At 67.3% G+C, this 19,491-nt stretch overlaps 1 protein-coding gene across 3 annotated transcripts; it reads left to right on the top strand.

The window, feature by feature from the left end:
- Nucleotides 1–108: 108 nt before the first annotated feature.
- Nucleotides 109–18,797, top strand: FMNL3 (formin like 3). Of its 3 annotated transcripts, none has more exons than XM_082073722.1 (27): nucleotides 109–322; nucleotides 2,680–2,763; nucleotides 2,845–2,925; nucleotides 3,008–3,081; nucleotides 4,556–4,639; nucleotides 5,018–5,170; nucleotides 6,784–6,892; nucleotides 6,975–7,051; nucleotides 7,130–7,223; nucleotides 8,348–8,422; nucleotides 8,502–8,612; nucleotides 8,689–8,838; nucleotides 8,924–9,025; nucleotides 9,096–9,336; nucleotides 9,517–9,585; nucleotides 9,839–9,963; nucleotides 10,040–10,242; nucleotides 12,651–12,885; nucleotides 13,708–13,776; nucleotides 13,913–13,993; nucleotides 14,090–14,219; nucleotides 14,302–14,462; nucleotides 15,809–15,910; nucleotides 15,995–16,084; nucleotides 16,172–16,283; nucleotides 16,384–16,481; nucleotides 18,313–18,797. In XM_082073722.1, the coding sequence occupies exons 1-26, from the start codon at nucleotides 176–178 to the stop codon at nucleotides 16,473–16,475; spliced, it is 3,051 nt and encodes a 1,016-aa protein (XP_081929848.1). In that variant the 5' UTR covers nucleotides 109–175; the 3' UTR covers nucleotides 16,476–16,481; nucleotides 18,313–18,797. The 3 variants fall into 3 exon arrangements, with proteins under 3 accessions (XP_081929848.1, XP_081929847.1, XP_081929849.1); XM_082073721.1 differs by having other exon boundaries at nucleotides 3,005–3,081; XM_082073723.1 differs by lacking the exon at nucleotides 5,018–5,170 and having other exon boundaries at nucleotides 3,005–3,081.
- Nucleotides 18,798–19,491: the final 694 nt, after the last annotated feature.

Here is a 19,491-nt window from a genome sequence, read left to right as displayed (position 1 = left end):
CGGTGGCGCCGCCGTCCGTCCGCCCTTGGGCGCCCCCTGGCGGCTCCGCCGCGGCACCGCGGGCAGCCCGGCGGGGCGGGGCGGGGCGGGGCCGGGCGGGCCCGGGAGGCGGCAGCGGCGGCCGGACGCGACGGGCTTGTGCCTCCTCCGCCGCCCCCCGGTGCCTGGGCCGGGGATGGGGAACGTGGAGAGCGCGGACGGGGAGGCGCTGCCCCGGGGCCCGGGAGCGGCGGCGGGCCCGGCGGGGCCCGGGCTCCTCGCCCCGGGCAAGATGCCGATGCCGGAGCCCTGCGAGCTGGAGGAGCGCTTCGCCCTGGTGCTGGTGAGAGACCGACCCCCGGCCCCGCCCGCCGCGCTCCTCCGCTTCCCGGGGCGCCCCCCGGGACGCTTCCCCCGCGCTCCTTCCCTGCTCCCGCTCCGCTCCCTCCGGGTCCCGCTGCGCCCTCCCGCTCGCTCCCTCCCCGGACCCCTACGCTGCGACCTCCCGGGCCGGACGCGCCCCGCCGCCGCCTTCCCCCCCCGGCGTCCGGCTACGGGCGGGCGGGGACCGCGGGGCCGGCACCGGCGGCCGGAGGAACCGGGGGCGGCCAGGGAGCGCCGCTGCCCGCGGGGATGGGCAGTGGCTGCGGGGCTGGGAGCAGCCCGTCCCGGGACAGCCCCGGGGGGTGACGCGGCTCCCGGTGCCACCGTGGGGGGTCCCGTCGGCCCCGGGACTTTTCGATCGGGGAAAGTCCCCTCGGGGGTGGCACACGGGTCCCCGTGGGTGCGGGGTCCCCGTCGGCACGGGCGCTGCGTGTCCCCGCTCCGCTGTGACAGCCGGGGCGGTGGCCGCACCGCAGCGCTCACCAAGGCTGCGGTGCCACCCGGTTACCGGGACAGCGGTGGCCTCACCCCCCGTGATCCTGGCACCGTCGGGACCCCCAATGCCGTGGGGGCCACCGCGACCCACCAGCCGCTTGTCACCCAGCGCGGTGTCCCCATGACTCGGGTGGCACATCCACGGTGCCAGCGCGGCGCTGGCTTTGTTTTGGGGGGACACCACGGCCAGGTGACACCAGGGACACCACGGCACAGCTGTCCCGGTGGTGGCCGGAACCAGCGGAAGCCGCGGCCGGGCAGGAAATACCGAGCGTGGCCCCACGGGGCTTTGGGAACCCGAACTGGGGGGCACCGGGGGGCACTTGCACCCCCGGCGTGGGGTTGTGTCCCGAGTGGCGAGTGGCTGTTGACCGTCCCCGCATCCCACGCGGGGCGGGTGGCGGGGGGGACACATCCTGCTGGGTGACACCAACGCCGGGGTGGGGATTTTGGGGGTGGCGGCACCGGGGGAACCCCGGTGCCGCCACCCCCAAAATCCCCACCCCGGCGGAGGAAAATATTTCATCATGTGACGGAGCCGGTCGCCCCCAAACGGGCAGGATTTGTCCCCAAATGTCCCCTAGTCGCAGGGTTCGCTCCAGCCGCGGTCGCCCCCGTTCCCTGGGGGGGCAGCGGGAGGGGGTCCCGGTGCGGGGCGGTGGCGGAGGAAATGCCCGGCCAGGAGCGGCCGCGCTCCCGCCACAAAGGCAGGAAGCCGAGCGGCGGGAACGCGGGCGGCTGCGCTTCACAGCCCCCCCCCCAGTGCCCCCCGCCCCTACACGGGGGCTACACGTCCCCCCCACGCTCCTCCATCCCCGGGACCAAAGAACCGCGGCCCCATGGGGCCCCATCGCCGTGGCAATTTTGGTGACACCCCATCCTGGTGGTGACATCCCTGCTCCCATGGGACTGTCCCCCCCCCGCGTTGCGCCCCCCCCCTCGGGTGCCCGGCCTCGCCCAGGCTCTGCCCCTGTTTCCTGCGGCTCCGTGGGACCGGGATGAGCAGGGGAGGGATAATTTTAGCTGCCGCGGGGCGGGTGGAACGGCGGCACCTCCCCGCTGCGGCGATGGCCGTATCCTGCTAAGGGCGCATTGCCCACCAGGGCAGCCTCAAGCCCACAGCCACCCAGCACCCCCGGTTTCCATCCCGGCACCCCATTGGTGTCCTTGGTGACACCGGCGTCCCAGGCCACATCTTGCCCCGGCGTTCCCCACGCTCCGCCGTGCTGATGCCAAGCGCCGCGGTCGGGGAGCGGAGGCTGCGGTTTGCCGGTGAGGAAGTGGGTGCAGACGGGAAGGATGGGTCGGCGCTGGCGAGATTTGGTGCTGCCGGTGGCTGGCACGTGGTGATGGTGGCACTGCTGTCCCTGTGTCACATGTGTGGCACTAATGCCCCCCCAGTGGCCCTCAGGGGGGACCCTGGGTGCGCTGTGGGTCTGGGGCGCTGTGACAGCCGGGGCGGTGGCTGCACCGCAGCGCTCACCAAGGCTGCGGTGCCACCCGGTTACCGGGACATGGCTCAGCGGTGGCCTCACCCCCCGTGATCCTGCCACCATCAGGACACCCAGTGCTGTGGGGGGCACTGCGACCCACCAGCCGCTGGCTTGTCACCCAGCGCGGTGTCCCCATGGCTGGGGTGGCACATCCACGGTGCCAGCGCGGCGCTGGCTTTGTTTTGGGGGGACACCACGGCCAGGTGACACCAGGGACACCACGGCACAGCTGTCCCGGTGGTGGCCGGAACCAGCGGAAGCCGCGGGATGGGGAGTGTGTCGCAGTGTCCCCGTGTCCCCTGGGGTGACGGTCCCACTCTGCCCCCAGAGCTCCATGAACCTGCCCCCCGACAAGGCCCGGCTGCTGCGCCAGTACGACAACGAGAAGAAGTGGGACCTCATCTGCGACCAGGTGTGGGACCGGGGTGTCACGGGGGGGGCTGAGGCGGGGGCTGCGCTGCCGTGCGGTGTCACCACCCCCGTGTCCCCCCAGGAGCGGTTCCAGGTGAAGAGCCCCCCCCACACCTACATCCAGAAGCTGCGGAGCTTCCTGGAGCCGGGCGTCACGCGGAAGGTGAGGGGCTGGGGTGCCGGGGGGGCCGGGGGGTGGGGGCCATGGGGGGGGCACAGTTCAGCACCCGCTTTGTCCCCAGAAGTTCAGGCGGAGGGTGCAGGAGTCGACCAAGGTCCTGCGCGAGCTGGAGATCAGCCTGAGGACCAACCACATCGGGTGAGCGCGGGGTCCCGGGGCTTGTTTGTGGGGTCCCAGGGGTTGTTTGGGGGGTCCCAGGGGTTGTTTGTGGGGTCCCGGGGGGGGTCCCAGGGTCCCGGGGGGGTCCTAAGGTCCAGGGGGGGTCCCAGACGAGCCCCGCTGCAGCTGCAGGGGAAGCCGGAGGCGCTGCAGGAACTGTGCCGGTTCCTGCCCCGGCTGTGCCGCGGGCCAGCGCCGCCGGCGAGCGGGTCCCGGGGGCGGATGCCGCGGGCGGATGGGCCGCGGTGACACCCCGCGGCGACACCCTGTGTGAAGCGGCACGGATGGGTCCTGCTCGGCTCCTCCCAGCACCGTGGGGCTCAGCACCAGCACCCGCACCGGCGGCTCATCGCTCCGGTGTGATGCACCCGGGCTGGCCAAGGGGACGGGGACGCTACTGGGGACGGTGGGGACGTCACTGTGGGCACCCAGCTCCATGGCCGTGTGCTCGGAGCGGCTCGCACACGTGCCGGGCTGTGCCGCGGCCGCGCCGTTCGGCTCTTCCCCGATCGCGGCCTGAAAATAGCAGCGACCGGAGACAGGAAACGGGCCGGGCGAGGGGCTGGCGCCGGCAGGAAAGGGGCGGCCGTGGCCCCCCCGGCTCCCGCTGCTGCCGGACTCCGCCGCGGGCAGGGGTGCGGGCAGGGGTGCGGGCAGGGGTGCGGGCAGGGGTGCGGCAGGACGCCCAGGCCGTGGGTGCACCCCCCATGCTCACAGTGCTCCTGGGTGCAGCCCCCCCACAGTCTCCCCGTGTGTGTCCCCGCCATGTGCAGACCCCCCCATGCACGTGCCCATCTCATGCAACCCTGTGCTCCTCTGACATACACACCCCCCCACAATGGGTACCCCCATACACACCCCCCCTGTGCACCCCCCCATGCACACACACACCCCTGTGCACCCCCCCCCATGCACACACACCCCTGTGCACCCCCACATGCACACACACACACCCCTGTGCCCCCATCCCCATGCGCACACACCCCTGTGCACCCCCACATGCACACACCCCTGTGCACCCCCCCATGCGCACACACCCCTGTGCACCCCCCCATGCACACACACCCTGTGCCCCCATCCCCATGCACACACACATCCCTTGCACCCCCTGCACATCCCAGCCAGGCTCCTTGTGCAGCACCTCACACCTGCACCCTCATCCGCTCCCAGGGGGCCAGGGCACCCCGACCCCCCCACCGCAGGGTGCCCAGGGCTGGGGGGGAACAGCCCCAGCACCCAGCGCAGCTTCCCGCCCTCCCCACCCTGCAGCCGGCAGATAAAGCTGCACCGGCGCTGGCACCACCGATAGCAGAGGGGCTGCAACCGCCACTGCAGCCCCGCGCTGCCCCTGCCGCCCCCTCCCCGTCCCCGCACCGGGTCCCCATGGTGGGGGGATCACGCCGTGGGGGGGTCCCCAGCTCCTGCAGGCCCTGATGGGTGCTGGGTGCTGCAGGTGGGTGCGTGAGTTCCTCAACGACGAGAACAAGGGGCTGGATGTGCTGGTGAACTACTTGTCCTTTGCCCAGTGCGCTGTCATGTGAGTGGGGTGCAGGGGGTCCCTGCGGTGCTGGGGGGTCCATGGGGTGCTGGGTGGTCTCTGGAGTGTGGGAGGTCCCTGGGTGCGGGGGGTCTGTGGGGTCCCTGGGATGCTGGGGTACTGGGGATGCAGTGGGTCCTGGTGCCCTCTGTGATGGCCGATACCGCTCGCCCCTTATCGGCAACGGCACATGGGGTCCCGAGGGACACGGGATGCTCGGCCCCCTCCTGCCCACGTGGGCCGGGGGTCCCAGGGCCACCCCTCGCTCCTCTCCCCGCGCCGCCGCTGCCGCCCGCTTCAGCGCTTGCCGCGGTGGCCGCGCCGCTCCGTGCCGAAGCCGTGTGCCCCCCCGCCACCCCGCGCGCGTGTCCCACCCAGGTTGGACCTGGAGGGCCTGGAAGGTGGCGAGGACGGCGCGCTGGAGAAGCTGCGCGCCTGGAGCAGGTCCATCGAGGATCTGCAGCACCCCAGCGCCCTGCCCGCCCCCTTCGCCAGCAGCCTGGCCCGCTCCGCCCGCCAGACCGCGCTCCGGTACGTACCCGCCGTGCCAGCGGCCGCGGGGGACGCCGCACTGCCGTGCACAGCGCCTGCCCCGTTCAGCCGGCTCCGCTGCCCACGGCGCTGCCGCTTGCTGCGTGTTGTGCCGAGCACCGTCCAGCTGTGGCGTGCGCCGTGCCGGCGTGCCGTGCGCCGCGCGCAGTCCTGCCCGTGGCGTATGTTGTGCCATTAAGCCCTGTGCCATAAGCCATCCCACTTGTGGAGTGTGGCACGCCAAGCACCGTCCTGCCATGGGGTGTGCTGGGCCCTGCACCATCCTGCCGTGGTGTGTGCCAGGCCAGGTGTGCCCTGTGCCGCGCACAATCCTGCCCATGGTGTGTGCCAGGGCCAGGTGTGCCCTGTGCCGCGCACAATCCTGCCCGTGGTGTATATAGTGCCACTGTGCTCTGTGCCATAAGCATCCCACTTGCGGTGTGTGGCACGCCAAGCACCGTCCTGCCATGGTGTGTGCCATGCCAGGTGTGCCCTGTGCTGCACACAATCCTGCCCGTGGTGTGCGCCAGGCCACGGACCATCCTGCCCTGTGCCATAAACCGTGTTGGTTGTGGTGCGTGCCATTGCAAGCACCGCCCTGCCATGGTGTGTGCTGTGCCATGCACCATCCCGCCTGCGGTGCGCTCTGTGCCGCGCACCGTGTGCCCTGTGCCGTGCACCGTTGTGTCTGTATCACGCGCCGCATCCTGTGTGCTGGCTCTGCCTCCGCTGTGCCGCGAGCACCAGGCTGCGCCTTGCCCATGGTGCAGCTGTGACTTGACCGTGCCATGGCTGTGCCGTGGCTGTGCCTTGCCAACGCTGCGGCCGTGCCGTGGCCGTGCCGTGGCTGTGCCTTGCCAACGCTGCGGCCGTGCCATGGCTGTGCCGTGGCTGTTCCTTGCCAATGCTGCGGCCGTGCCGTGGCCGTGCCGTGGCTGTGCCTTGCCAACGCTGCGGCCGTGCCATGGCTGTGCCGTGGCTGTTCCTTGCCAATGCTGCGGCCGTGCCGTGGCCGTGCCGTGGCTGTGCCTTGCCAACGCTGCGGCCGTGCCATGGCTGTGCCGTGGCTGTTCCTTGCCAACGCTGCGGCCATGCCGTGGCTGTGCCGTGGCGCGTGGCTGCATCCCGCGCTGCCTCGCGCGCTGTGTCCCCTCCTGCCCGCCGCGCCGCGCCCTGCCCGCCCGCAGCAGCTCGGCGCTGCCGGCCCCATCCTGCCCGTCCCGCGCCCGCCGCGGCCGCGCTGCCTCTGCTCGCCCCGCTCTGGCTCTGCCCGCGCCCTGGGGTAACGCGCCCCGTTCTGCTTCCAGGGCCGGGCCCCCCCTCTCTGGCTGCTCTCTCTCTCTCTCCTCCGTGCCCGCCTCGCCGCTCGCCCGCCGGGTAAGTACCGGCTGCCCGTGGCCGGCGCGGCGGCTCCGCTCCGCGTCTCCGCCAGCCTCTGTCCCTCTTGCCCTCCAGCCGCTTCTCTCTGCCTCTGCCCCTCCAAAACCCCCGCTGTCCCCACGCTGTCCCCACCCTGGTCCCCACCTGTGGGTCCGGTTCCCACCCGGGCGAGCGCTGGCGGTGCAGCACCGGCGGTGCGGGGTCCCGCTCACCGGCGCCGCGTGTCCCCCCAGCTACGGCACGCTGCCGAGCCGCAGGGCGCTGAAGAACTCGCGCCTGGTGAGCCAGAAGGACGACGTCCACCTCTGCATCATGTGTCTCCGGGCCATCATGAACTACCAGGTACCATCATCCCACGGTGCGGGGGGGACGCTGCCACCGCCGCGCCGGCACCGCTGACACCGTCCCTGCCCCGTCCCCGCAGTACGGCTTCAACCTGGTCATGTCCCACCCGCACGCGGTCAATGAGATTGCCCTGAGCCTCAATAACAAGAACCCCAGGTAAGGGGGGGTGTCTGGCAGTGGCGGGGGGGTCGCGGTGCCGCCGGGGGTGACGGTGCCGGTGCTGCTGTGCCGCAGGACAAAGGCGCTGGTGCTGGAGCTGCTGGCGGCCGTCTGCCTGGTGCGCGGCGGCCACGAGATCATCCTGGCGGCCTTTGACAACTTCAAGGAGGTGCGGGGTGGGGTGGGGACACGGGGGGGACAGGGTCAGGCTGGGATGGGGACACTGGGACATTGGGTGCACAGGATCAGGCTGGGATGGGGACACTGATGGGACAGGATCAGGTTGGAATGGGGACACTGGGACTCTGAGGGTGACAGGATCAGGCTGGGATGGGGACACTGGGACACTGTGGGGATGGGATCAGTCTGGGATGGGGACACTGGGACACTGGGGAGACGGGATCAGGTTGGGATGGGGACACTGGGACACTGGGGGCACAGGATCAGGTTGGGATGGGGACACTGGGACACTGTGGGGATGGGGTCAGTCTGGGATGGGGACACTGGGACACTGGGGGCACAGGATAAGGTTGGGATGGGGACACTGGGACACTGTGGGGAGAGGATCAGGCTGGTGTGGGGACACTGGGGGACAGGATCAGGCTGGGATGGGGACACTGGGATACTGTGGGGGACGGGGTCAGGCTGGGTTGGGGACACTGATGGGACAGGATCAGGTTGGGATGGGGACACTAGGACACTGGGGGGACAGGATCAGGCTGGGATTGAGACACTTTGGGGACAGGATCAGGCTGGGTTTGGGACACTGGGACACTGGGGACACAGGATCAGGCTGGGATGGGGACACTGGGACACTGGGAGGGTGGGATCAAGTTGAGATGGGGACAGGATCAGGCTGAGATTGGGGACACTGGGGGGACAGGATCAGGCTGGGATTGGGGACACTGGGACACTAGGGGGATGGGATCAAGGTGAGATGGGGACAGGATCAGGCTGGGACTGGGGACACTGGGGGAACAGGATCAGGCTGGGATTGGGGACACTGGGGGGACAGGATCAGGCTGGGATTGGGGACACTGGGGGAACAGGATCAGGCTGGGATTGGGGACACTGGAGGAACAGGATCAGGCTGGGATTGGGGACCAGGACTCAGGAATGGTGGAACTGGGGACACCAGGACCAGACTGGGATAGGGAGGATGAGGTCAGGCTGGGACTGGGGCGTTGGGGACACCAGGAGCAGACTGGGCTGAGGGGACTGGGGGCCCAGGGGATCTGGGGACAGTGACGGGGGGACCAGTCCGGGTGAACCCCGTGTCCGCTGCCCGCCCAGGTCTGCAAGGAGAAGCATCGCTTCGAGCGCCTCATGGACTATTTCCGCAACGAGGACAGCAGCATCGACTTCATGGTGGGACCCCCTGCTGCGGGGCTCGGGGGGGTCCCCGTGGTGACAGGGGGGCTCTGGGTGACGCCAGCCCTGCCCGCAGGTGGCCTGCATGCAGTTCATCAACATCGTGGTGCACTCCGTGGAGGACATGAACTTCCGCGTCCACCTGCAGTACGAGTTCACCAAATTGGGGCTGGAGGAGTTCCTGCAGGTCCGAGGGGGGGTCGTGGGGCTGGGGGGGCCGCCCCAAGGACCCCCCCATCCCTGACGCCGCCCCGATGCCACAGAAGTCGAGGCACACGGAGAGCGAGAAGCTGCAGGTGCAGATCCAAGCGTACCTGGACAATGTCTTCGACGTGGGGGGGCTGCTGGAGGACGCCGAGACCAAGAACGTGGCGCTGGAGAAGGTGGAGGAGCTGGAGGAGCATCTGTCCCACGTACGTGAGCGGGGGGGTCGCAGACATCAGTGGTGACAGCGGGAGGGGTCCCCGAGCTGCTGTCACAGCCGTGTCCCCCCTGCAGCTGACGGAGAAGCTGCTGGACCTGGAGAACGAGAACATGATGCGGGTGGCGGAGCTGGAGAAGCAGCTGCTGCAGCGGGAGAAGGAGCTGGAGGCGGTGAAGGTGCGTGGGGGCCGTGGGGAGCGGGGCAGGGTCCTGTCCCCCCCCCCGGCCTGACGCTCGCTGTCCCCAGGAGACCTACGAGCACACGAGCCACCAAGTGCACACGCTGCGGCGCATGATCAAGGAGAAGGACGAGGCTTTCCGCCGCTGCTACGGCTCCGAGCCGCCCCCCGTGCCGGGCGCCGAGCCCCCTCCCCAGCCCGAGCCCCCGGAGGAGCCCCCGCGGGTCCCCGTGTTGCCCCCCGCGGAGCCCGTGCCCCCCCCACCCCCCCCGCCGCCCCCCCTGCCACCCCCTGCACCCCCGCTCCCAGGTGAGGATCCCCAAAAGTGGGACACCCCCGAGCTGGGCTGTCCCCAGAGCTGGGGCATCCCCAGGATGGGGGGGGTGGCTCCAAAACTTGGGTGTCCCCAGTGCTGGGCCACTCCTGAGGCTGGGGGGTCCCCAGGATGGGGCTGTCCCAGCATGATCTCACCCCCCCCTCCCTTCGCAGGCAAGTGCCCCCCGGCCCCCCCGCTGCCCGGGGCTTCGCCCTCCATCGCCCTCACCGTGGGGCTCTCGGGTACGTGGGCACGGGGACTGTGGGGACGGTGCAGGGACCGTGGGGACAGTGCAGGGACCATGGGGACAGAGGGAGGTTTGAAGGGAGCAGGGGGTCGGGGTTGCGATGGCCAAGGGATGGGTGCAGGGACCACGGCAAGGGGATGGAGCGGCACAGGGGACGGTGACAGCACGGGGACCGGGTGGCTCAGGGCGGGCAGAGGCCACGTCCCCCGGCGCCGGCGGAGGCTGAGCTGGGTCCTGCCCGCTGGCAGCCATCCGGATCAAGAAGCCCATCAAGACCAAGTTCCGCCTGCCCGTCTTCAACTGGACGGCGCTGAAGCCCAACCAGATCAGCGGGACGGTGTTCAGCGAGCTGGATGACGAGCGGGTGCTGGAGGTGAGCGCGGGCTCGGCTCGAGCACCGGGATGGTGACACCACTGCCACCCCTGAGCCGCCCACCTCGTCCCGCCAGGACCTGGACCTGGAGCGCTTCGAGGAGCTTTTCAAGACGAAGGCGCAGGGTCCTGCCCTTGACCTCGTCTGCGCCAAGAACAAGGCGTCGCAGAAGGCGGCCAGCAAGGTGACGCTGCTGGAGGCCAACCGCGCCAAGAACCTGGCCATCACCCTGCGCAAGGCGGGCCGCAGCGCCGAGGAGATCTGCAGAGCCATCCACACGTATGGGGGTGCTGGGGGGCCCGCCAGGGCTCAAGGGTGCAGGGCTGGTTGGGGTGCAGAGGGTTGGAAAGGGTGCAGGGGGAACAGTAGGATACAGGGGGGCTGGTCGGGATGGAGGGTGCCCAGACAGGGTGCAGGAGGCTGGTTGGGGTGCAGGGGGACCAGACAGGGTATGAGGTGTCTAGTTGGGGTGGTGGGGGAACAGACAGGGTGCAGGGGGCTGGTTGGGGTGCAGGGTGCCCAGGCAGGGTGGAGGGAGCTGTTTGGGGTGCAGGGGGCTGTTTGGGATGCAGGATGTCCAGGCAGGGTGCAGGGAGCTGGTTTGGTGCAGGGTACCCAGGCAGGGTGCAGGGGCTCTGGTTGGGGTGCAGGGTACCCAGGCAGGGTGCAGGGGCTCTGGTTGGGGTGCAGGGACTCTGGTTGGGATGCAGGATGCCCAGGCAGGGTGCAGGAGGCTGGTTGGGGTGCAGGGTGCCCAGGCAGGGTGCAGGGAGCTGTTTGGGGTGCAGGGGCTCTGTTTGGGGTGCAGGGTGCCCAGGCAGGGTGCAGGGTGCTGTTTGGGGTGCAGTGTACCCAGGCAGGGTGCAGGGGCTCTGGTTGGGGTGCAGGATGCCCAGTCAGGGTGCAGGATGCTGTTTGGGGTGCAGGGGCTCTGGTTGGGGTGCAGGGGCTCTGGTTGGGATGCAGGATGCCCAGGCAGGGTGCAGGGAGCTGGTTTGGTGCAGTGTACCCAGGCAGGGTGCAGGGGCTCTGGTTGGGGTGCAGGATGCCCAGTCAGGGTGCAGGGTGCTGTTTGGGGTGCAGGGGCTCTGTTTGGGGTGCAGGGGCTCTGGTTGGGATGCAGGATAGCCAGGCAGGGTGCAGGGGTTCTGGTTGGGGTGCAGGGACTCTGGTTGGGATGCAGGATGCCCAGGCAGGGTGCAGGGAGCTGGTTGGGGTGCAGGGGCTCTGTTTGGGGTGCAGGGGCTCTGGTTGGGGTGCAGGATGCCCAGTCAGGGTGCAGGGTGCTGTTTGGGGTGCAGGGGCTCTGTTTGGGGTGCAGGGTGCCCAGGCAGGGTGCAGGGTGCTGTTTGGGGTGCAGTGTACCCAGGCAGGGTGCAGGGGCTCTGGTTGGGGTGCAGGATACCCAGTCAGGGTGCAGGATGCTGTTTGGGGTGCAGGGGCTCTGGTTGGGATGCAGGATGCCCAGGCAGGGTGCAGGGAGCTGGTTTGGTGCAGGGTACCCAGGCAGGGTGCTGGGGCTCTGGTTGGGGTGCAGGATGCCCAGTCAGGGTGCAGGGTGCTGTTTGGGGTGCAGGGGCTCTGTTTGGGGTGCAGGGGCTCTGGTTGGGATGCAGGATGCCCAGGCAGGGTGCAGGGAGCTGGTTGGGGTGCAGGGGCTCTGTTTGGGGTGCAGGGGCTCTGGTTGGGATGCAGGATGCCCAGTCAGGGTGCAGGGTGCTGTTTGGGGTGCAGGGGCTCTGTTTGGGGTGCAGGGTGCCCAGTCAGGGTGCAGGGGGCTGTTTGGGGTACAGTGTACCCAGGCAGGGTGCAGGGGCTCTGGTTGGGGTGCAGGATGCCCAGTCAGGGTGCAGGGTGCTGTTTGGGGTGCAGGGGCTCTGGTTGGGATGCAGGATGCCCAGGCAGGGTGCAGGGTGCTGTTTGGGGTGCAGTGTACCCAGGCAGGGTGCAGGGGCTCTGGTTGGGGTGCAGGATGCCCAGTCAGGGTGCAGGGTGCTGTTTGGGGTGCAGGGGCTCTGGTTGGGGTGCAGGGGCTCTGTTTGGGGTGCAGGGGCTCTGGTTGGGATGCAGGATGCCCAGGCAGGGTGCAGGGAGCTGGTTTGGTGCAGTGTACCCAGGCAGGGTGCAGGGGCTCTGGTTGGGGTGCAGGATGCTCAGTCAGGGTGCAGGGTGCTGTTTGGGGTGCAGGGGCTCTGTTTGGGGTGCAGGGGCTCTGGTTGGGATGCAGGATGCCCAGTCAGGGTGCAGGATGCTGTTTGGGGTGCAGGGGCTCTGGTTGGGATGCAGGATGCCCAGGCAGGGTGCAGGGAGCTGGTTTGGTGCAGGGTGCCCAGGCAGGGTGCAGGGACCTGGTTGGGGTGCAGGGGCTCTGTTTGGGGTGCAGGGGCTCTGGTTGGGGTGCAGGATGCCCAGTCAGGGTGCAAGGTGCTGTTTGGGGTGCAGGGGCTCTGTTTGGGGTGCAGGGGCTCTGGTTGGGATGCAGGATGCCCGGGCAGGGTGCAGGGAGCTGGTTTGGTGCAGGGTGCCCAGGCAGGGTGCAGGGGCTCTGGTTGGGATGCAGGGGCTCTGGTTGGGTTCAGGATGCCCAGGCAGGGTGCAGGGGCTCTGGTGGGGGTGCAGGGGCTCTGGTTGGGGTGCAGGGGCTCTGGTTGGGGTGCCGGTCCCCGACGGTGCCGGGCGCGGGGCAGGTTCGACCTGGCGACGCTGCCGGTGGACTTCGTGGAGTGCCTGATGCGGTTCCTGCCCACGGAGGCGGAGGCCAAGGCGCTGCGGCAGTACGAGCGGGAGCGCAAGCCGCTGGAGGAGCTGGCGGACGAGGACCGGTTCATGCTGCAGTTCAGCAAGGTGGAGCGGCTGCCGCAGCGCATGGCCATCATGGCCTTCCTGGGGAACTTCGCCGAGAACCTCCAGATGCTGACGCCGGTACGGAGCCGGGGAGGGAGGGTGCACCAGCGGGGGTGCCTGGGCCCCTCACCCTGGCTGGACCTCCCATTGGGTTCACGTTGGAGGGGGTTGAGTAGCAAGTAGGGTCCAGAGAAGAGCAACACGACTGGGGAAGGGACTTGAACATGAGCCCTATGGGGAGAGGCTGAGGGAGCTGGGCTTGTTCAGTCTGGAGAAGAGGAGACTTAGAGCTGAGCTCAGCACTCTCTAGAACTACCTGAAGGGCAGTTCCAGCCAGGTGGGGATTGGGCTCTTCTCCCAGGCATCAGCAATAGGACAAGGGGCCATGGGCTTCAACTCTGCCAGGGGAAATTGAGGCTGGAGATGAGAAAGCAATTCTGTGCAGAGAGTGGTCAGGATTGGAATGGCTGCCCAGGGAGGTGCTGGACTCACCGTCCTGGAGGTTTTTAAGCTGAGATTGGACATGGCGCTTAGTGCCATGATCTAGTCAATGGACTGGAGTTGGACCAAGGGTTGGACTCGATGATCTCTGAGGGCTTTTCCAACCCAGTCCATTCTGTGATTCTGTGATTCTGTGAAGTGACAGGATGAGATGAAACAGCCTCAAGTTGCGCCAGGGAAGGTTGAGGTTGGATCTTGGGGGCAATTTCTTCCCCAAAGGGCTGTGGGGCATTGAACAGGCTGCCCAGGGCAGTGCTGGAGTCACCATCCCTGGAGGGCTGGACATGGAGATGATGTTCTCAGGACATGGGGCAGCGCCAGGGGTGGGTTATGGTTGGACTCCATGATCCTGAGGGGCTTTTCCCAGCCAAACGCTTCTGTGATTCCATCCCCCTGCAGCAACTCAACGCCATCATCGCGGCCTCGGCCTCCGTCAAGTCATCCCAGAAGCTGAAGCGCATGTTGGAGGTGAGCGCGGGGCTGACCAGGGGACGTGGGGACCAGCTGGGGACGAGTAGGGTCCTACGCTCCCTCCCTGCCGGGGGATCCTGTGGGGGTCTCCCCACTCCCTGACCCCCCCATCTCTGCTGCTTTTCCCCCGCAGATCATCTTGGCGCTGGGCAACTACATGAACAGCAGCAAACGCGGCGCCGTCTACGGCTTCAAACTGCAGAGCCTGGACCTGGTGGGCACCCCCGGACCCCCTGCCCGGCTCCCTGGGACCCCGTGGGCCCCGGGATCCCACCCCAGAGCCCTGACACCCCCTCCAATCACCCCACAGCTCCTGGACACCAAGTCGACGGACAGGAAGATGACGCTGCTGCATTTCATCGCGCTCACGGTGCGGGAGAAGTACCCGGAGCTGGCGACCTTCTGGCAGGAGCTGCACTTCGTGGAGAAGGCGGCTGCAGGTGCCTCCCCCATCCCTGCACCCCCAAATCGCCTCTTCCCCCGGGGCCGCGGGTCCCCTGAGCTGTCCCCGTGTCCCCACAGTGTCCCTGGAGAACGTGCTGCTGGACGTGAAGGAGCTGGGCCGCGGGATGGAGCTGCTGCGGCGCGAGTGCGGGCTGCACGACAGCGGCGTCCTGCGCGCCTTCCTGGCCGCCAGCGAGGGCAAGCTGGAGCGGCTGCAGAAGGACGCGCGGACGGCCGAGGTGAGCGCTGCGGGGCGGCCGAGCCTCGCACGCGCCTGGGCGTGCACGCTTGCTTTGCACGCTCCTTGTGCACGGCTTGTTTTGCACACTCCTCTTGCATTCCTTGTCATGCACACCTTGTCATGCACACCTTGCTTTGCACACTCCTCGTGCACATTTTGCGTGCACAGCTCTTGTGCTTGCCTTGCTTTGCACGCTCCTTGTCCATGCCTTGCTTTGCACGCTGCTCGTGCACACCTTGCTTTGCATGCTCCTCTTGCATTCCTTGTATGCACACCTTGTCATGCACACCTTGCTTTGCACACTCCTCGTGCACATTTTGCATTACACAGCTCTTGTCCTTGCCTTGCTTTGCACACTCCTTGTCCATGCCTTGCTTTGCACGCTGCTCGTGCACACCTTGCTTTGCACGCTCCTCTTGCATTCCTTGTATGCACACCTTGTCATGCACACCTTGCTTTGCACACTCCTCGTGCACATTTTGCGTGCACAGCTCTTGTCCTTGCCTTGCTTTGCACGCTCCTTGTCCATGCCTTGCTTTGCACGCTGCTCGTGCACACCTTGCTTTGCACGCTCCTTGTGCACAGCTTGTTTTGCACGCTCCTCTTGCATTCCTCGTCATGCACACCTTGTCATGCACACCTTGCTTTGCACACTCCTTGTGCACATTTGGCATTGCACAGCTCTTGTCCATGCCTTGCCTTGCACACTCCTCGTGCACATTTTGCATTGCACACCTCTTGTCCATGCCTTGCCTTGCACACTCCTCGTGCACATTTTGCATTACACAGCTCTTGTCCATGACTTGCTTTGCACACTGCTCGTGCACACCTTGCTTTGCATGCTCCTTGTCCGTGCCTTGCTTTGCACACTCCTCTTGCACTCCTTATCATGTACACCTTGGTCATGCACACCTTGCTTTGCACACTCCTTGTGCACATTTTGGATTGCACAGTCCTTGTCCATGACTTGCTTTGCACACTCCTTGTCCTTGCCTTGCCTTGCATGCTCCTTGTGCACACCTTGCTTTGCACGCTCCTTGTCCATGCCTTGCTTTGCACACTCTTCTTTCATTCCTTGTCATGCACACCTTGCCTTGCACACTGCTCGTGCACATTTTGCATTACACAGTCCTTGTCCATGCCTTGCTTTGCACGCTCCTTGTGCACATTTTGCTTTGCACACTGCTCGTGCACACCTTGCTTTGCACGCTCCTTGTGCATCTCTTGCTCTGTGTGCTCCTCTTGCACACCTTGCCGTGCACACCTTGCCTTGCACGCTCCTCGTGCACGTCTTACATTGCACGGCTCTTGCTGCCCATCGGTGACCGCCCCGTCCCCCCCCAGGACGCCTACACCGCGGTGGTGCGGTATTTCGGTGAGAGCCCCAAGATGACGCCCCCATCCGTCTTCTTCCCGGTCTTTGTCCGGTTCATCCGCTGCTACAAGGTGAGACGGGGCCGGGAGGGGACAGGCGGGTGGGGGGTTGGTGACACCGCGGGACCGGGTCCCACCGCCCCGCTCGCCCGGCAGGACGCGGAGCAGGAGAACGAGGCGCGGAAGAAGCAGGAGGAGGTGATGCGGGAGAAGCTGCTGGCGCAGGAGGCCAAGAAGCAGGAGAAGGTGAGCACGGGTGGGCACGCGGCGGGGGGGGGCACGCAGAGGGGACACCCGTGTCCCCAACCTGGCACCCCCGCGCCTCCCCCGCAGCGCAACAAGTGGCAGCAGCAGGAGCTGATCGCGGAGCTGCGCCGGCGCCAGGCCAAGGACCATCGGCCCGTCTACGAGGGCAAGGACGGCACCATCGAGGACATCATCACCGGTACGGCCCCCGCCGCCCCCACCCCCGGCCAGGACGCCTGGGTCCCTCCGGCGTGCGGGGGCTGACGTGTCCCTGTCCCCCCGCCCGTGCCCCCCCGCAGCGCTGAAGAGCGTCCCCTTCACGGCCCGCACGGCCAAGCGGGGCTCCCGCTTCTTCTGCGACCCGTCCCACCACGACGAGTCCAGCTGTTAGCCCCAGGTACCGCGGCATGCCCGGCCCCGGATCCCCTGGATCCCGCGGATCCCCCTGGGCGCCCCTGGATCCCCTGGCCCCGCATGCCCCCTCCTGCACGCCCCCCCACCCCCGCATGCCGTCACCCTGGGGTGCCCAGAACCCCCCCCAGCCCCTCGGTGCGGGAGCCTGGTCCCAACACTGGACCCCAGCACTGGATCCCAGTGCAAGGCTGGTCCTGGCACAGGATCCCAGCACTGGATCCCAGTGCAAGGCTGGGTCCAAGCACAGGATCCCAGTGCAAGGCTGGGTCCCAACACCGGGTCCCAGCACTGGATCCCAGTGCAAGGCTGGTCCTGGCACAGGATCCCAGCACTGGATCTCAGTGCAAGGCTGGGTCCCAACACAGGATCCCAGCACTGGATCCCAGTGCAAGGCTGGTCCCAACACCGGATCCCAGGACTGGATCCCAGTGCAAGGCTGGGTCCCAACACCGGGTCCCAGCACTGGATCCCAGTGCAAGGCTGGTCCCAACACCGGATCCCAGGACTGGATCCCAGTGCAAGGCTGGGTCCACGCACAGGATCCCAGGACTGGATCCCAGTGCAAGGCTGGGTCCCAACACCGGATCCCAGGACTGGATCTCAGTGCAAGGCTGGGTCCACGCACAGGATCCCAGGACTGGATCACAGTGCAAGGCTGGGTCCAAGCACAGGATCCCAGCACTGGATCCCGATGCAAAGCTGGTTCTGGCACAGGATCCCAGTGCAGTACTGGGACCCAGCGCAGAGTTCTGGAACAGGATCCCCGCACTGGATCCTGGTGCAGTGTTGGGTCTTGGCCCAGGATCCCAGTGCAGGACGGGGTTTCCAGTACAGGGCCTTTGATGCAGAGCAGGGTCCCAGCACAGGGTCCCAGCGCAATACCGGATCCCAGCAGAGGATCCTGGCACCAGATCCCAGTGCAAGGCTGGGTCCCAGTGAGGGTCCTGCTGCAAGACCAAGTTACCAGCAACTGGGGATCTTTGCTGCAGTGTGGGGTCCCAGTGCAATACTGGATCCCAGAGTGAGATCCCAGTGCAATACTGGGTGCCGGCACAGGATCCTGGTGCAATACTGGTTCCCAGTGCAAGGTCCCAGTGCAATACTGGATCCCAGTGAGGGGTCATGGTGCAATACTGGATCCCAGTGAGGGGTCATGGTGCAATACTGGATCCCAGTGCAATACTGGATCCCAGTGAGGTGTCCCAGTGCAATACTGGATCCCAGTGAGGGGCCCCAGTGCAATACTGGATCCCAGAGCAGGATCCCCGTGCAATACTGGATCCCAGTGTAATACTGGATTACCGTGAGGGGTCCCAGTGCAATACTGGATCCCAGTGTAATACTGGATTACAGTGAGGGGTCCCAGTGCAATACTGGATCCCAGTGAGGGGTCATGGTGCAATACTGGATCCCAGTGTAATACTGGATCGCAGTGAGGGGTCCAAGTGCAATACTGGCTCCCAGTGTGGGGTTCCAGTGCAACACTGGATCCCAGTGCGGGGTCCCAGTGCAATACTGGATCCCAGTGCAGGATCCTATCCCGGATCCCAGTGCAGGATCCCAGTGCAATACTGGCTCCCAGTGCGGGGTCCCAGTGCAATACTGGATCCCAGCGCGGGGTCCCAGTGCAATACTGGATCCTAGTGCAGGATCGCAGCGCAATACTGGATCCCAGTGAGGGGTCCAAGTGCAATACTGGCTCCCAGTGCAGTGCCTGCAGGCCTGGCCCTGCGCTCCCGTGGCCCCGCTGGGGTCACCTGCGTGTCCCCAGGCCAGGGCCCCTGACACTGTCCCTTTGTCCCTCTGTCCCGCAGCGGCAGCCGGACCCGCCTGCAGCTGAGCGAGGGTGAGGAGCCGCGACGGCCTGTGCGGGGGGAGCTCGCGCTGCCTCAGTTTCCCCTCCTCACCCCCCTCTGCCGTGCAGGTCCTCGGGGGCTCCGTCCCCGCCAGCACCGCGCAGGGACATCCGGTGTCACCGGCCTCACTCGCGTCACCGTCCCCCCCCAAGCTTTGGGGATCCCGAGGCCAAATCCTATGGCTGCGGCAGGGGCTGAGCCCTGCGGTGTCCCCTCCCCATAGGGGTCCCCGGGGTGGGGGGGTGTCACCACCACAGAGTCCCCGTCCCACCGCGGGGACCCCAACAACCCGGCGCTCGTCACTTTGACCACTGATGTGAACACTAATTGCCAAAAACAAAAGGGACCAAAGCCAGAGCGGGGTGGGGGGTGCAGGATGGTGCCCCCCCGCCCCTCCCCAGTGACTTTTTGTACATGTGAAATATATGGAGTCTTTTACACGGCCGCTGCCTGCATTGGGGGGAGGTGCAGAGGGGACCCAGGCGTCCGGGGAGCCCCCCCATGTCCTGGAGCGGGAGGGGGGGCACATCCACGAGCAGGGAGCAGCCCCTTAAGCCGAGCTTTGCAGCTGCATTAGTAAAGCTGGGGGATTAAGGGGGCACCCGCTTTGTTGAGGAGGGGGGAGCCCCTCCACATCACCACCCCCAGTTCAGCCCAGTGCTGGCAGCTGGGGGGGGGCTCGGAGCAGTTTTTGGGGTGCAGGAGGGGGCAGGGGATTTGGGGGACAGGGGCTGGCCCTGGCTTTGCCCCCACCTTGGTGCTGGGGAGGGATGCGGGAACATCAGGGTCACCCCATCCCCTCCCTTCAGCGTGCTGGGGGGCACAGGAGGTTCAGGGGGGCAGGATGTGACCCCAGTTCCCCCCCCACCCCGGATTAGCCCCAAAACAGGGAATAAAAGTTTCCCCTAATCCCCTTTCAGGGTGGGGGGGGGGATTATCAGCACCGCCGCACCCAGCGCCGCGTCCAGCCCCCCCGGCCCCGTTGCCTTTTAATCCGCTGTCCCCAGCGCTGTCCTGCTCCGTCCCCAAGTGCCACTGAAGACGCTGCGGCCAAAGATGCTGCTGTCCGTCCATCCATCCGCCTGTCCGTCTGTCTGCCGGGCTCTAGGGTCCCTCTGTCCCCTGGGCATCCCCCTC

The sequence above is a fragment of the Streptopelia decaocto genome (genome assembly GCF_964273445.1).
Source record: "Streptopelia decaocto genome assembly, chromosome: 27".
Taxonomy (NCBI): domain Eukaryota; kingdom Metazoa; phylum Chordata; class Aves; order Columbiformes; family Columbidae; genus Streptopelia; species Streptopelia decaocto.
The sequence above is the reverse complement of the archived record's forward strand: the minus strand, read 5'-3'. Positions and strand labels throughout refer to the sequence as shown.

What these genes read in the sequence shown, in the direction of transcription:
- FMNL3 (XM_082073721.1), top strand. Translation starts at nt 176, where the DNA reads ATGGGGAACGTGGAGAGCGCGGACGGGGAGGCGCTGCCCCGGGGCCCG. An exon ending in CTCAATAACAAGAACCCCAG is followed by an intron (nt 7,052 to 7,129) that starts GTAAGGGGGGGT and finishes GCTGTGCCGCAG; the next exon opens with GACAAAGGCGCTGGTGCTGG. An exon ending in AACTGCAGAGCCTGGACCTG is followed by an intron (nt 13,994 to 14,089) that starts GTGGGCACCCCC and finishes ATCACCCCACAG; the next exon opens with CTCCTGGACACCAAGTCGAC.